Source organism: Dermacentor variabilis, chromosome 11 (assembly GCF_050947875.1).
Source record: "Dermacentor variabilis isolate Ectoservices chromosome 11, ASM5094787v1, whole genome shotgun sequence".
In the NCBI taxonomy this organism is placed as follows: Eukaryota; Metazoa; Arthropoda; class Arachnida; order Ixodida; family Ixodidae; genus Dermacentor; species Dermacentor variabilis.
In genome coordinates, this window is record NC_134578.1 from 112,470,998 (window position 1) to 112,486,363 (window position 15,366).

General features: G+C 44.7%; 2 protein-coding genes across 2 annotated transcripts in view; one reads left to right on the forward strand and one right to left on the reverse strand.

Annotated features, from left to right (window-relative positions):
* LOC142563433 (uncharacterized) overlaps positions 1 to 15,366 on the reverse strand; it is a 148,208-nt gene that overhangs the window by 33,685 nt on the left and 99,157 nt on the right. The window lies entirely within an intron of this gene.
* On the forward strand, positions 7,635 to 15,272 carry LOC142564061 (uncharacterized). The gene is made up of 2 exons (XM_075674883.1): positions 7,635 to 7,787; positions 13,522 to 15,272. Exons 1-2 carry the CDS (start codon positions 7,745 to 7,747, stop codon positions 15,249 to 15,251), a joined length of 1,773 nt encoding a protein of 590 aa, XP_075530998.1. The 5' UTR covers positions 7,635 to 7,744; the 3' UTR covers positions 15,252 to 15,272.

Sequence of the window (15,366 nt, forward strand, 5' to 3'; positions counted from 1 at the left end):
AGCTATCTTGACAACGACACATTAATTATATTGTCAATAATGCTGACCGCATGCTTGGGTACCTTCGGCGTAACTTTTCAGTGGCCCCTTCTGTTCTGAATCTCCTTCTTTGTATAACTTTCGTGCGTTCCAAGGTCGAATATACATGAACTGTGCGAGATTCATTTACTGAAAGTGTTATTAGTCACCTTGAAGCTGTACAAAATCGTAGCGCACGCTTCCTCTTTTCCAACTACTCAAGTCGGTCGGTCCAGTGCGTCAACTATGAAAACACCGTTACGACTTGCGTCCGTTTCCTTACGCAGCAAAATAGCACGCCTTTCCTTAATTCATAAGATTTTCTATCATAACCGCCATTTTAAGCAAGAATTGATTTCTCATCTTTCATTCATATCACTTTGTATCGACCATCGTCATAAAGTGTTCCTTTCTCGTCGTCTCGCTTACCAACACTCTCCTTCTTTCGTTCCTCGAACTTGTAACGATTGTAACTACTTGCCCACCTCCTTTGTATCTGTTACGGACTACAGTGACTTTAAGAATACGCTTGAATATGTTACCTGGTATTTGCTTTGTGTTTATCTTATATTTATTGTTACAACTCCCTTCTGTAAAGCCCTACGGACCCTGATTGTATTCAAATAAATAAATAAGATCGCTGTTCTTGTCTTTCGTCTAGGAGACCCAGTTACTATATCCCTTTCGCACCGCTATTCCACTATTCTAAAAGCGGAAAAAGTCACGTACTTTGGAATTATTTATGATGCCAATCTTAACCGGAGTCATCATACTGAACATGCAACCACAAAGCTTCCCGTGCAATACGAATATTGAAAAGAATAAGGAATACGCGATGGAGCATGCGCAGGGACACAACCATAGTGATTTACCGCACGTATGTCGAACCTATACAAGTGTTCAGCTGTGTATTATAAGCTACGTCCACTAGTTATGCTGGAAGGGGAAGCACTGCGCCTATGTCTGGGGCTACCACGGTTTGTAGCAAACGCTATGCCATACAAGGAATCACCACTATATTCCCTTGCAATGAGATTTCATATACCGTTCAAACACTCATACGCCTCAACAAATCTGCACTAAGGTCACAGTCGATCTCTATCAATCAACTAGCCCAATTCTTCGGAGCCTCATGGCCTTAGTTTCACACGCCACAGGTGATTACAGCACAATCGTTATTGGGTCCGTTAAATGTACATATAAATCATGTAATCACAATAAACAGTATCTCAAATTCATTGGTTATTACTTATCATGACATATTCCCCAACAATGCAAGGCAGCCACCTTCGCATATTTTTAAAGGCTTACTCCATGTTCACTTGAATCAGCTCCACACAACCGTAATTATAGCAAAAGATGCTTCGCACAGTGAGGGAAAGGGGGGAGTTGGAATTTTTTCATCATTCGATTAGTCTTTTTCTATTTTTCACTAGAATATTCCCAGCGGATTTCCTAGTTGTTGTACTAGCTAGGCGTATGCTACAAGCTTCCAAGGCAACCACGGTAATAATAATGAACTTTTTACCGTTGTACACCTCACTTACTGCTCCTGGCGAGTCGAACATATTAAGAACCTTGTACTCAATGGCTACAAGTGAATTGCGGAATTTAAGACAAATATAGGTACCTGCGCGCAAAGACATATATATAAATGAAGCGGCAGACAGCTTGGCCAAGGCTCCCGTTAGAGGCCCTGTGTTTACCCTTCTTCCAAAGACGTGTTTTATCACGTCTGTCAGGTTTAGAAGGGACATCCTTTTGACGTCAAAATCAAATCTAACATCATCATCGGAACTACATCACTCACAATTCCCTTGGAGCAGAAAATTTTACGAAACCACACAAACGGAAGTGATAATAACCAGATTACGATGTCAAGTCCCACCCCTAAATTTATACATGCACCGATCTGGTATGGCAATTTCCCCTTTATGCCATTTATACTATGCATTAGAAACAATTGAACATTACTAATTGCACTGGCGGCGTTTCTCCTCTCTGACAAAAAGGACATTACGATTTACACTGCGAACGCTGGGCCTCCCATATATCACTCCGGTACTGCTGTCTTTCGGATCATTTGTGCTTGCGCAATCACAAAGGAATGACTGCATCGTCACAGGAAAATTCATTATTGAATCAAACAGAATTATTTGTTCACCGTATAAATCATTTCGTTCTTACCTTGTTTTCTCATCTATAAATATATATATATTGAATGACTGTCTACTGAAGCGCCTTGAACTTTACTCGTTTTAACTTATTCATCAAAATTGTGGAATTCTAAATTTAATTCTTTAGCCCTTATGTAAAATGTACGATACTTTTGGCTAGTCGCCGAGAGTTTGTATGTCCCAAATACATTAAAGTCATTGTCATCATCCTCATTATTTGTATCATCTCGTCTCTGTCTCACGAGCTCTACAATTTAATGCAACGAGGAAGGAGGCAAACTTGCCAGGAAATATCAGGTTTTTACTTGATTGACGAGGCGCGTGCTTCATCGACCCTTTTCGATGCCGATGATGCCTAAATGGCGCGACAGTCAGTGAAATGTCCATTTTCAGCAGGACAGTCCCAACGTTTTATTGCGTGAGAAGTTGGCTGATATTCAGGATCATATAGCACGGCTGAACGCAGGGTTGGGAGCACCTTATTAAAATATGGCCCAGCATTAGGCGGCCGTACAAAATTTGGTGAGGCTTGATGATTTTTCTACGTCTTGAGACCCCCCCCCCCCCGCATGTGGAATATAAAGTAAAATACACACGATGGCACTGACAACTAAATTTTATTTGTGTAATAAAGATGGATTATACACACGCGCGAGACAAGTAACAAAGCACGAAAGCACAAAGAAAACAAAAAAATCGCCTGCTATCGCAAAATTTGTCTGTTAAGAACGGTATCTGTCTCGAACGCAATGCCACGAATAATTAAGTTTACCTTTCTTATTGCTTATGCAAAGAGCGTAAAATACGTCACTTCTTACAATGGTTAAATGATAACTAATGCGTTCTGAAAGCGAGTGTTGGCCTAGTTGAATGACGATAAAGAAAAACGACATAAAATTTAAGGGGACCGGTGACTGAAGCTTGAGGAAGCCTTCACAGCATCTTATAAGCAAGACCCGAAAAAGGCCAACTATTATAACGGAAACATGTAATATCAGGTCTGCTGATTGAGCTAAATGTAATCCATTTGGTATGCAGCGAAGTGCCTATATAAGCCCATTGCGAAAATTACCTTCGGTGCAATAAAGAAAAAACGCGGTCAAAGAATAGACACGGACTGGCGCACACTCACAACTGATTTATTTTTCCTTATGTTTGCTTCATATACCCTCAGGCACGCGCACATGAAGATGAACAAACGAGTGTGCATGAGATAGATTTCAAGGTTAATCACGTGCTATCAGTAAGAAAATCTCATTCCCTTAAAGAGACAGCAACGGAAGCTGACACACTGGTCTGCAAAATTTCTTATGTACATAGCCTCCGCTAGCTTCGGCGCCACCGTCTCTATAATTTACCGTTCTATCCATGTTTATACCAATAAAGGTCAACATGTGCACAGTCTGCAATGTTAAGAGACACGAAAGCCCGTCCAATTTCTGATTGCTAATGCATGCTCTCGTAAGCGCTCATTCATGCAACGGCCGGTTTGCCCGATGCCTACCTTACCGCACCATAAACGAATCTTAGAAACGAACTCGACTGAACATCTAAAAAAATAATTTGGCGTACTTCTTAAAGCACTCGGCACATCTAACAGATCGCAGACGAGCACAAATACGAGACTGCTTTGGAATAGCCGAAAACATTACGGTAAGATCATACCTAGAAGCTACATCCTTTCACAAATGTGTCTTTAAAGAATGAAACTAATTCATTAAAGAACGTACGTATTACGTTACTATAAGGGTTTCGATTCGGCCGAGAGTCGACGTTTCTTAGCCTATTACAGCTTCATCGACACACCCCGTGTTTGACGACCAAACTCCTTAGGTGGAAGAAAGCCTTGTGTGACGTCACATACGTAAGAAAAAGCGACACCACGGTTTCCGGTAGTTTTACACTAGCGCAACTCTCATTTATGCTTAGGCCTAAACGCAACCACAGGCAACGCACATTCAGATATGTGCAAACAGCTTCTGCGGAAATCAGCACGACGGTGGAAGTTTTCCGAAAGGGAACGTTTTCGTACATTCAAGATTAGCGCGAAGCTACAGAGGTAGCCGGTATGGGTATTACGCAAGGTAAGAATTGCAGAAAAGTTTGCGCTGCCCTGGAGATCGAGCGTCACACTACCGTCTTTGCGGTGCAGTCGTTCGGCGCACTAATCTCACCACTACACGCTAGCAGATGGCCAGTTGATTGCAAATCCCTCCAGAAATTTCACCGAAGTAGCAGTGATTGTACAAGTTGGTCTCAGTACCAACATTGACGGCCATTGACTTTTTTCTCACTATTCCTTAATGTGACAGCAGTAGGCATCACTATGACTGTTCGTCTTCGCTGTGATTAGGCAGGCATTAAGGTTGGAACAAAGTTTTCCAGCAGTCAAATACCATTTAATGAATTTGGGCAAATTCCTGTTCCCGCTATGACAGCCTCTGGGAAGCATCACAGTAGCAGCAGCTTGACACATTTACCTGATCTACTTGCATTTCTAGCTCTCTCGATTGCAACGAACCATCTGAATCCGACAGGCGATGTGAAAAAGATGACAGCCATGACGTGTTTCCGGATGCGCAATCACTTTCGAGAGCATGCAGCTCGCAAAAACAAAAACTTCTAGATATATTTCTGCTTGTCAGGAGGAACCAGCCCTGCTGTGATGATATGCATACCACCTATTCCGCCCTGGGTTCTCTCAAAGCTGATCTCAGGGCGTCACGCTACCTAAAAGAGGTTAGGGTGGCGGCGGAACGAGCGGGAAGCTTTCCATGAGTGTCCTATGCAGAAGCATCCGCAGAGGAGCGGTGGCTCTATTAGAGACTCGAAGTGATAGCCGTTTAAGGGAAGGGAACGTTTAAGGGAACATACAAACAACATTACACAAGAACCGACGCAAAACAGGTTTCGTCGAGTTCGACACGTCTGGAAAAACGAGTTCATGTCATGATCGACTACGTTTTCAGCAACATCCTAACTTTTTTGTCCGACATTTAGCATAAGGATTCACCTAACGCAGGATTTTTCGTTCGAAATGGTGGAGAGGAATCGACCAACACTTACAGGGTTAGTTTAGTAGAAAAAACAAATACCCTAGACAGTGGATGGGAAAATGACGCCACGGTAGCTCAATTGGTAAGAGCATCGCAGGTGTTGTGCGAAGACATGGGATCGTTCCCCTACTTGCGGCTAGTCATTTTTTCCTTCATTTTCATTTACATTATATTTAGGATTTCTTTTATTCCATTAGTGAGTACAAGTATTTTCCCCACGTTGTCCTCGATGTATCTGCTTGTTGGCTTCCTAAGTCATGATTAATAAAAATCGGGCCCTTCGGTTCCCTTTATTCTCGTTCAACAAATGCATACGTTGCTTTCGCATCTAAAGTCATCGCTGTCATCCTGCTCTTCTTTATATCAATGTGTTTTGCCCATTGCGCCATAGAGGAGTTTGCTCTGTAACACTTGTACCTCTGCGCCAATCTTATTTCGTTCGCTTTCAAGTTATCTCAACTGCAAAGTCGCATGGAGCATCCCCCAGCACCATGGTGCACTAGAGTTCCAAACGAGGCCAGGTCTATTTACCTCGTGAATTTCTTCAGGGCTAAAATCATAGATTATCGCTGCACTCAGTTTCGTCATGGATACAAAGAGGTGCATGTAAGCGTGCAAGTTCATGCACTTGCAGCGGTCTTTAGTGTCGGGATCGTGTAGTCACCACGAGCCTGGCGGGATTTTTTTAGCAAATTATTGGTGGGCGCTGGCATGTTAAACACAATCTTCCAGGCGACGTATCGTGGTTGTAAAAGGCAACAAACCTTCGCACAACGAGTCCCCAGCCCAAAGTGTTAACATCTATGTTCAGAGCCCCTTACATAAAGAACAAAACGTTGGGTGGAAAAATGGCCTGGTGGTAAGGCACAAATACAAAATGCTTTTGGCTGTCCATACGGCGGCATGTTTACATCATCATCATAATCATCATCAGCCTGGTTACGCCCACTGCAGGGCAAAGGCCTCTCCCATACTTCTCCAACAACCCCGGTCATGTACTAATTGCAAACTTCTTAATCTCATCCGCCCACCTAACTTTCTGCCGCCCCCTGCTACGCTTCCCTTCCCTTGGAATCCAGTCCGTAACCCTTAATGACCATCGGTTATCTACCCTCCTCATTACATGTCCTGCGCATGCCCATTTCTTTTTCTTGATTTCAACTAAGATGTCATTAACTCGCGTTTGCTCCCTAACCCAATCTGCTCATTTCTTATCCCTTAACGTTACACCCGTCATTCTTCTTTCCATAGCTCGTTGCGTCGTCCTCAATTTGTGTAGAACCCTTCTGCCCCGTAGGTGAGTACTGGTAAGACGCAGCTATTATACACTTTTCTCTTGAGGGATAATGGCAACCTGCTGTTCATGATCTGAGAATGCCTGCCAAACGCACCCCAGCCCATTCTTATTCTTCTGATTCTGAATTGTGAATTCTGCTGAACAAGAAATGCATAATTTTGCTCATCAGTGTTCTAATTCAGATGTTTTTTATTTGTTAGTCAAATTATACCTACCGAAAAAAACATATTACGTGGCAGTTGAACACAGCATTTACACCACGTCGTCATTTCCTGCGAATTGGCAACTTCTCCAACATATTCCCCTACATTCAAGGATTCGGTTAGGTGTAAACTAAAATAGAAAAGTTATGGCGATAATAAAGACAACCTAGACATATTAGTTTTGATGGCGTGCTCAACTGCTGAAAATTATCATAACATGTGAGAAGAAATACTTATTTAACAAAATACTTTATGGCAGTGCTGGAAGAAAAGCTATGATTATCTTGGACAACAATTTTAGACGGCTCGCCAAAATTACACCTCGCCTCAGTGTGAGTGTAGAAATCCCTGTCAACGTGCCAAGTCAAAGTGGTGTGAACATTGCCAGACAACCCTGCTTTATGCTCTAAGCAACTACTTTGCTGGTGCATGAGCAGCGTGGACAGTGGAGCAAAAATTTAGACGCCTAAAGGGACAAATCCTCAAATGACGGCCACGCATGCTGTCAGTATTGCTCAAAACTACGAAAGATGCCGCAGACAGTGACTTTTTAGTCCTAGTAACCGCCTCAATTGTTCGTTTTCCTGGAAGGACAGGAACATCGCCAGCTGAAACAATAAAAAAACAGTGAGCCGTCTTTCTACACGGGAAACGCACCTGTGCTTCCAGAGTGGCATGTCAATCACCTTGCAGCTGCCTAAAATGTGCAAGCACCCCCCACCCCCCATAGGCTTATACTAATGCTCTCTTCCACAGAACTAAGGCTACACAATTCGTTTGTAACCTGAGATCAGGATAGGATTTTGTTTCTTTATCTTTTTTTCTATTGAGGCCTTCTTTCTAAACACAGACAATGTCGCAGACTCGAGGCTAAAACAACGTTTTGCAAAGGGTTTCCAAAATTGTTCACAAGACCGCCTTGAAAAATCAGTATAAAAGACTCGAGGATTTCGAGCCAGGGCAGACTGATCTGTGCAGCGAAGCAGCCGCACTATGAAGTTCCTGAGTCTCACTGCCGTGGTCGTCGGCCTCCTCAGTAAGCTAGCGCACATTTTCGGACAAGCTTATTACGTCTAGCTACACTGTATCTCTTTTATTCCTGGTGAATGCATGTGACTAAGCCAATTTCTGAAACGACCGCCCAATTTCTTTTTCGTTAGGAAGAACTATAGCTACTCATGATATAGTCCTTATATTTTCTAAAATGATAACCAAGGTTTATGTGATGCTCTATCCACTAGAAATCAGTTGAGCTTGTAATGAGCAGGATGTAACGAACCACTCCAAACAGATGATTCTCTTACAGGAGGTATGTTTTCTAACACAGTAAGGCAACCAAATAAACCCGCTTTGTCTTGTAAGACGCTCGACAACAAAATTTTTCTTGAGTACAGTGCCCGATTGAGCACTTGCTGCGCGTAAAAGATCCCTCAAAGTTATAATTTGCGTCCGATAAGGGCTCGACTCATTTGGAAATGGAAACATCGTATCCTTGTTCAACTTAGGAAGGATGTGGCTAGAAAATGAGATTTGTCTCGCTAATAAAAATGGAGACGGATGAGCGTAACAAAATACAGAACTTAGGAAACACTTCATCACCTATGCGTTTTCCACCTTCTGTAACAACGTATTCCCGCAGCCCTAATGCCGCTTATGTTACCGTCATATACAACATTTTATATAAGAGTTAGAACTGCGCTTTTGCTACTGCGTATAAGAGTCATGAACGATTCCAAGTGCGAATTTAAACAGAATGCTCAGCTATGCAGGTCTCCAGTACTTTTCTCGTTCTTGTGATTAGATTAAATCGTTGTGCTTCCAACCACAACGCCATAAATATTACCACTTACTCTGTAGAATAAACCGTGAGGCAAGGGAACAGATTTCCGTATTATAGTTTACAAAAAATTTAACCTAAATAGAGTTTATATGGCGTTATAATGAGGCGTTAGAAGGCAGCAACTTATTAACAAGTGCTTGTAATCGAATTCAATTCCTGTATATGTATGTATTTCTAACTACCGAAAAAAGCTATTTATGTGAGTCAAAAGAAGTTCCTTAGCCTAAGGGCCAACGACTGCCATGTATGCCTGCTAAAAAACAATAATTTCGAGTCTACTCTGGGAGCAATTTTCAAGACCAAAATTTTGGAATTTGAAATTGCAAGATAACGGTAAAGAAAGTAAACAACTTTTTATGAGCGCATTTCGTTGCGAAACACATAATTATCTCGATGAGCGTTACGAGCCGTTCAGGCCTTAAAGTTCTTTAAATTGATGGTCCCTCAGTTTCTAAGCCAGCAACAACTAACAAGTGATGACCGAGTAAAACAATAAAATAAAATAACAGTAAGCTTCTCGAGGCATGTAGATTATTATGTTCGCCAAAGCAGCTAGCTGTGTTACGACAATAGCACAAACCGGCTAGAAATATACAAAGCTTGCAGAGACTAGGCTATTGCAAATTCCTGGGCATCCGAAAATTAAGTGTGCCATACAAACGCAGGCCTTAAAACTTTGTAGTTTTACTTACCGCAATGCGGACGTCAATACAATCACCCGCAGCGGTTGCTTAGTGCCTATGCTGTTGGGTTGCTACGCACGAGGTCGCGGGATCGAAACCCGGGCACGGCGGCCGCGTTTCGATGGGTAAGAAAATACCTGCGTACTTAGATTTAGGTGCACGTTAAAGAACCCCAGGGGGTCGAAATTTCAGCAGTCCACCACTACGACGTGGCTCACAATTAGAAAGTGGTTTGGCACATAAAACCCCGTAATTTTTATTGAGTATAGGAGATGCTGCAAATAACCAACACCGACTTCAAGTCATAAGCGCACACGAAGCCATTTATTCTGATATTCTTGGAGGATTCCCTGATTGTCTGTTCAATGTTTTCATTATTCATGTTAAACCTACACGCCCTAACGGGGAGGGTATTACATAGGGGAGGAGGGGGTGAGACAATCATTAACAACGCTGCACATTTTAGAAAAAGCAACAACACACAGAGCAATGATAAAAAAGAGCAATGAAAATGCAAATAATAATACGAAAGGAAAGGAAGAACAATGAACAAATTATTATTACACATTTTCATCACAGTGAAGTAAATCTTGGAATTTCCATTGTGTCAGTTTCTGTGGCGATTTTCCCACTGAATGACCGCGCCAGGAACGAATGAGTTGGCATGAGAGTATGATGTTAGGTGATGATTGTACATAGCTCCTACTGTGTCGAGCATTGTTCTCGGATACGCCCCTTTTGGGCGGACTTTACTCACCTATAAAGAAAAACTACAGGTCTTGCGCTATCATATATCATTAGGTAAACTGCGATGTCATTCACAAGTGCAATCCTAAGTCTCCATTTTCTTCTAAGTGTCTATTTGCAGTTACAATTCGAACACCTAGTACTTTTACTAATTCAGACAGCGACCACAATGCATCGCTTAAGAATAGCGGGAAGTTCTTGTGCAGAATTTAGTTGCTTGATCTGTTCGCTAAGAAGCCTGTATTAGACCACCGCAACCGCGCCTCTCCTAATCACAATCATTGAAGAAATTCTCCTGTTTCTTGGACTTTTTTCTGTGTGGCTGTTGGCTGCAATAACAATAGCTATCCCTCAAATTGCAACAGAAGCGTACACTGAATAGCTTCGTGCACTCTGTTTTTCAGTGTAATATGGATCGAAAAGCACATCCTATTTGACTAGTAACCGATATAACAAAACATTCGCAAAGTGAGCTACAAGTGCGAAGATGCGACCGAGTTATAAACGCAATGATGATGGTGCAATTCACATTCTTTAGTATAAAACCCACTTTACTGAGAATCAGCTCCAATGCTTGTCATATTTCGTATGGTTTCTGCAGAGTCGACAGCACCAATAACAACCACTATTACGTTATTACTGATCTCCTCCCACAAAAGCTACCTGACGTTAGAAGGCTATTCGACTACAAACGCGAGTTACTGGTGGTGAAATTGGAATGAATATTTTTGTTCAAAACTTTCAGCGAAGGTAACATCTTGTTTCTTGTTTGCACTGCAGACAAAAATAACACTGGCTTTTCTCTGACTAAGTAATATGATTGTTCGGCACGTGATGCAATACCCAGAATATGCCTTTTATTTATGCATTACAGCTGTGTAACCATATGTACACCCGTGAGCAAAAGTATACGGACCACGGGAGCGCGTGCCAAACTGCATCGACGCGCCGTCTACCGACGGGGTGCCTGCTGTCGAGAGGGCCGCTGGAGCAGCGGTGCGCATGCGCGTCCCATCATATCTGCTGGCCTGACATGTAGCCTTGGCTGACGTGGCTACGGTGCTCGTAGACTAAACGTCCACTGGGCGTCGTTTTCTCTGCTCCGTCGCGTCTGGGCCATTGTTTTACGCAGCGGCTGGGCTGGCACGCGCGTCCGCCGCGCTTCGTTTTCATTCTTCTTGGGGGGAATTATCGCGCGCCGCACTGCCTTCCCTGACGCCTTCAGATGACTCGCGCAAAATGCCTTTCTGCGGTGTTGTATTATCTCGAACTGTTCCAATGTTTTCTGTCGGGGTCTCCTCACGGCATCGCGTTACGAGAGGATACCACGGGACCTCCGAGGCGTCATCACCGCCTATGGAAAATTAACAGCGTAGTGGACTCATGCATACAGTAGTGGAAATTATAATCTCCGAAAATAAAAGCAGCACGTTGGCTTGTTCTAAGTTCCCTCAAGACCGGAGTCTGTCGGTGGTCACCCCGACCAGTGATTCAGGTCGGTCACCCCGACCCGATTCGCAAGGGGGCAACTGTAATTGGAACTTCACAGCTGCGTGCACCACACAGCTGCGCCTGATTTTATATTCTCGTGAATGTGTCAGCGTTGCCGCAGCTGTCTGTAGTGGCACTCTCGCGTGCATTTCTTGTTCAAGTCTAGTTGAAGGGTTTGAAGAAATAAAGGCAGTACGGTGGCGCTAATTTCTCGTTTTAGCACCTTACTGCTTGCGGAGCATAGTAGCGTCAGCAACTCAGTCCTACTTCTTAACGCGACGGCACACACCGATTGCAAAACCTTGCTTCTACCTGCGGCAGCAATCATTGGAACAGTTCGAGATAATACAACGCCGCAGAAAGACATCTTGCACGAGTCATCTAAAGACGTCAGAGAAGGCAGGGCGGCGCGCGATAATCCCCCCAAAGAAAGAATGAAAACGAAGCGCGGCGGACGCGCGTGCCAGCCTAGCCGCGGCGTAAAACAACGGCCCAGACGCGACGGAACAGAGAAAACGACGCCCAGTGGACGTTTAGTCTACGAGCACCGCAGCCATGTCTGGCAAGGCTACATGTCAGGCCAGCAGATATGATGGGACGCGCATGCGCACGGCTGCTCTAACGGCCCTCTCGACAGCAGGGACCGCGTCGGTAGACGGCGCGTCAATGCACTTTGGCACGCGCTCCCGTGGTCCGTATACTTTTGCTCACGGGTGTACCTAATTCAACATATACAGTGTGCCCGAGTTATTATATGTTCCCTTTTTCTAATTAGAAAGTCCATTCTACTCGGACACAACAAAGTGCCTATTGTTCACAGTGAAGTAGAGTAGCCGCCAGTAATTTCATTGCTGATGCTATTCCAATAAATATTTCATAATAACTACATTTCTTCATTACCGCTCTAAATAACCTGCTGTCAATGAAGCACTTGTAGGAAATTGAAAGAAACCTAAAAGTGGCATCCTTTCGCCCAGGTACATTTTACCCGTTTTCCGGCTGCGAAAGAAAGGCGGCGTGAAGTCAAAATATCACCTGTCTAACAGTCCGCGCGCACCAATAAGCATCGCCCTGACACGAGCTCTCTAAAAGTTCCCGGCGCTTTATCTGGCGCGCTGGTTGGTGTTGACGTAGAAAAGGTGTCCGTCATTGGTTATTGCATCGTGGAGAGTACGCTCACTAATTCGTGTAGAGCGCATTTGAGGGCGCTGCTTTTTGATGCGCGCACACGATTAGTCAGGTGATATTTCTTAAAGTTCTCTCGCGTTTTCTTTCTCCCCAGGAAAAAAATAAAAGACATAAAGGTAACTGCCTAAATACAAGCCCACTACGGCGCTCTTTCAATTTTTTTTTTTACCTCTTCATTGAAAGCATGGCATTAACAGCAGTAATAAAAAAAATTGCTTATTGCAGGTGACGATTCAATGCAACAGCACCTACAAAATATTAATATCACATGCTATAAATGGCTCAACAATATGCACTTCCTTTTCCTGGAGCAGAATAACCTGCCCCTTTTTTAAGAACACGCGATGCTTCATAGCTGGGACACTCATACGATAGCATTGCTCTAACTAAAATATTTATGTGCACGTGAAGATTGTGTTTCTGAGCAACAGACATTTCATGAGGTATGTGAAAGCAAAGTACCCTACGTTTACGTATATTGCGCATAAATAAATTTGTATTATCACGCTGTTAGAGCTTCAGGGGTGAAGCCAATGAAACTAATGAGTGTACCACCTGTTTTATGCTCACTCCTGTAAAAATCTCGAAACGGATTCACAATATTGATGCTATAAATAAATATAGTCTTCTTACCCAGAACGAGTACAGTGACTTTTTAGTCGGCATCTCTTTTATCAAAAAGAAAAAAAATGCGGCTTTGCTGTTTGCTATCGTATCTCCCACTTTTATTTCTAGAAAAAAAAAAGAGACAAACCTCTTACCTGCTTGAAAATTAAAATTGCCTAGATGACTGCATTCGTAATTCCAAACATCATTTTCAGGTCGCCAGGTCATCGGGGGCCAGCAGTTTTCAAGCTTTTCAAATGGATTCGGGAGCGGTTCGTTGGGAGGAGGGTTTGGAGGAAGCTCACTCAGCAGTGGAAGCGGCTTCGGCGGTGGATACGGCAGCGGATATGGCAGCGGATTTGGCAGCGGAAGTGGACTGAGCGGATTTGGCGGAAACGCCGGTCTCTGGGGCAACACTTACGGTGGACTATATGGAAGCAGCCCATTCTCAATTTGGAGGAGGTTGACTGCGCCACTTATGTTGTCAAGCGGAAGCGGTGGCTCCTGGGGCAACATCTACGATGGGTATGGAAGCAGCCCCTTCGCATACTGGAGTACTCCAGTCTACGTATTGAGGCTGGTTCCTGTGCCGCGCGGAGGAAGTCAAGGCGTGAGTGGATATTGGGGTCTGCCCAGAGGAGGTTTGCCACTGACGTGGTTGACGTGGGGCAATCCCAGTGGCCTAATTTCTGCGGGCACGCCTTGGGGATTTCAGGGGCCTAGTGGGAGTGGTGCTTTCCCGCGGCCATGGGGAGGAATCAGTGGTCCACAGGGTGGCTTGTACGGCATGCCTGGTGGAATAATTGGAACCGGAGGGTATGGTCAGCAATGGGGCCAAGGCGGACAAGGCGATTCAGAGAACCAGAATGAACCGCAAGGGGGACTCAGCGGACTTGGAGGATTCGGCGGGCTGTTCGGAAGCGGTAGCCAAAGCGGTTCCGGCAGGCCGAACGGTCAGCAAGGAGGTTTCAGCGGATTTGGAGGACTAGGCGGACTGTCGGTCTATGGCGGCCAAAGCGGAATGGGTGGGCTGCGCGGACAGCAAGGAGAACTTGGTGGAAGTGGAGGACTGAGCGGAATGTCAGGCGACGTCGGAGAAAGTGGTTACGATGGCCTTTCCGGTGAAGGCAGTTCGGGAGGAGTCGGTAGTGGACTATTTGGCTGGGGCAGTCGAAGTGGCGATTTTGGAACTAGTGGAATTGGAAACTACGGCAGGCTAAGCGGCCTGGGTGGTAGCAGCGGTGGACGAGGAGGATATGGCGGATTGGGCAGCCTTGGAAGCAGTTGGTCGAGCAGCTTCGGCAGCGATAACGGCTGGGGTCCTAGTAGCGAAGGTAGCAGTTTCGGTAGCAGCAGTGGTCTCTCAGGAAGGAACAATCAAGGGAGCAGATATACGTGGCTCATTTCTGGACTAGGCGGCCGGCAAGGCTCATCTGGCCAACTAGGCAGCTTCGGCAGTGGATTCGGTGGACTGGGCGGTTTCGGCGGTTCCAGCCAAGGTTGGCTGAGCCGTGCCACTGGCCTGTCGCAAAGGCGATTGCTGCGCCTTTACAGAAAGTATAGGAAAAGCGGTATCAGATGCACATTTGTAGAATACCTCAGGCGACGTGGATACCTCGGTGGCTTCATTGGAGGTCCCTCATTTGGCGGTAGACAAGGCACTGGAGGGCGACGAGGAGATGGCAGCACTTTCTGGTATTGGAGTTCCACACCCACATACCGATACAGTTGGACAGCACCTCTGGGTGGCTCTAGACCATCACTAGGAAGTGCCTCTGGCGGAAGCTCCTTTGGTGGACTCAGTGGATTGCCAAGCGGTGGATACGGCAGTTCGAGCAGCGGTTTAGGAGGAAGTTTTGGCGGCAGTAACAGCTGGAGTTCAGGTGCCGGCAGCGGTGGGCAGCAGCAGGGAGAAGATGGTCAGCAGAAGGTGCTTTTGAAATAAAATTCTTTTTTCCAAACTGCAGCCGACGTGAAACTATAAAAACTAATAAAAGGAACGTTCACCACCAGTATGTGGCAACAGGCATAAAAATGTAAGCATAATCATGAAAAGCATA

Excerpts from the sequence above, each read along its gene's own strand:
- LOC142564061 (XM_075674883.1), top strand. The coding sequence starts at position 7,745 with ATGAAGTTCCTGAGTCTCACTGCCGTGGTCGTCGGCCTCCTCA. Across the intron at positions 7,788-13,521 it reads CGTGGTCGTCGGCCTCCTCA|GTCGCCAGGTCATCGGGGGC; the intron begins GTAAGCTAGCGC and ends CATCATTTTCAG.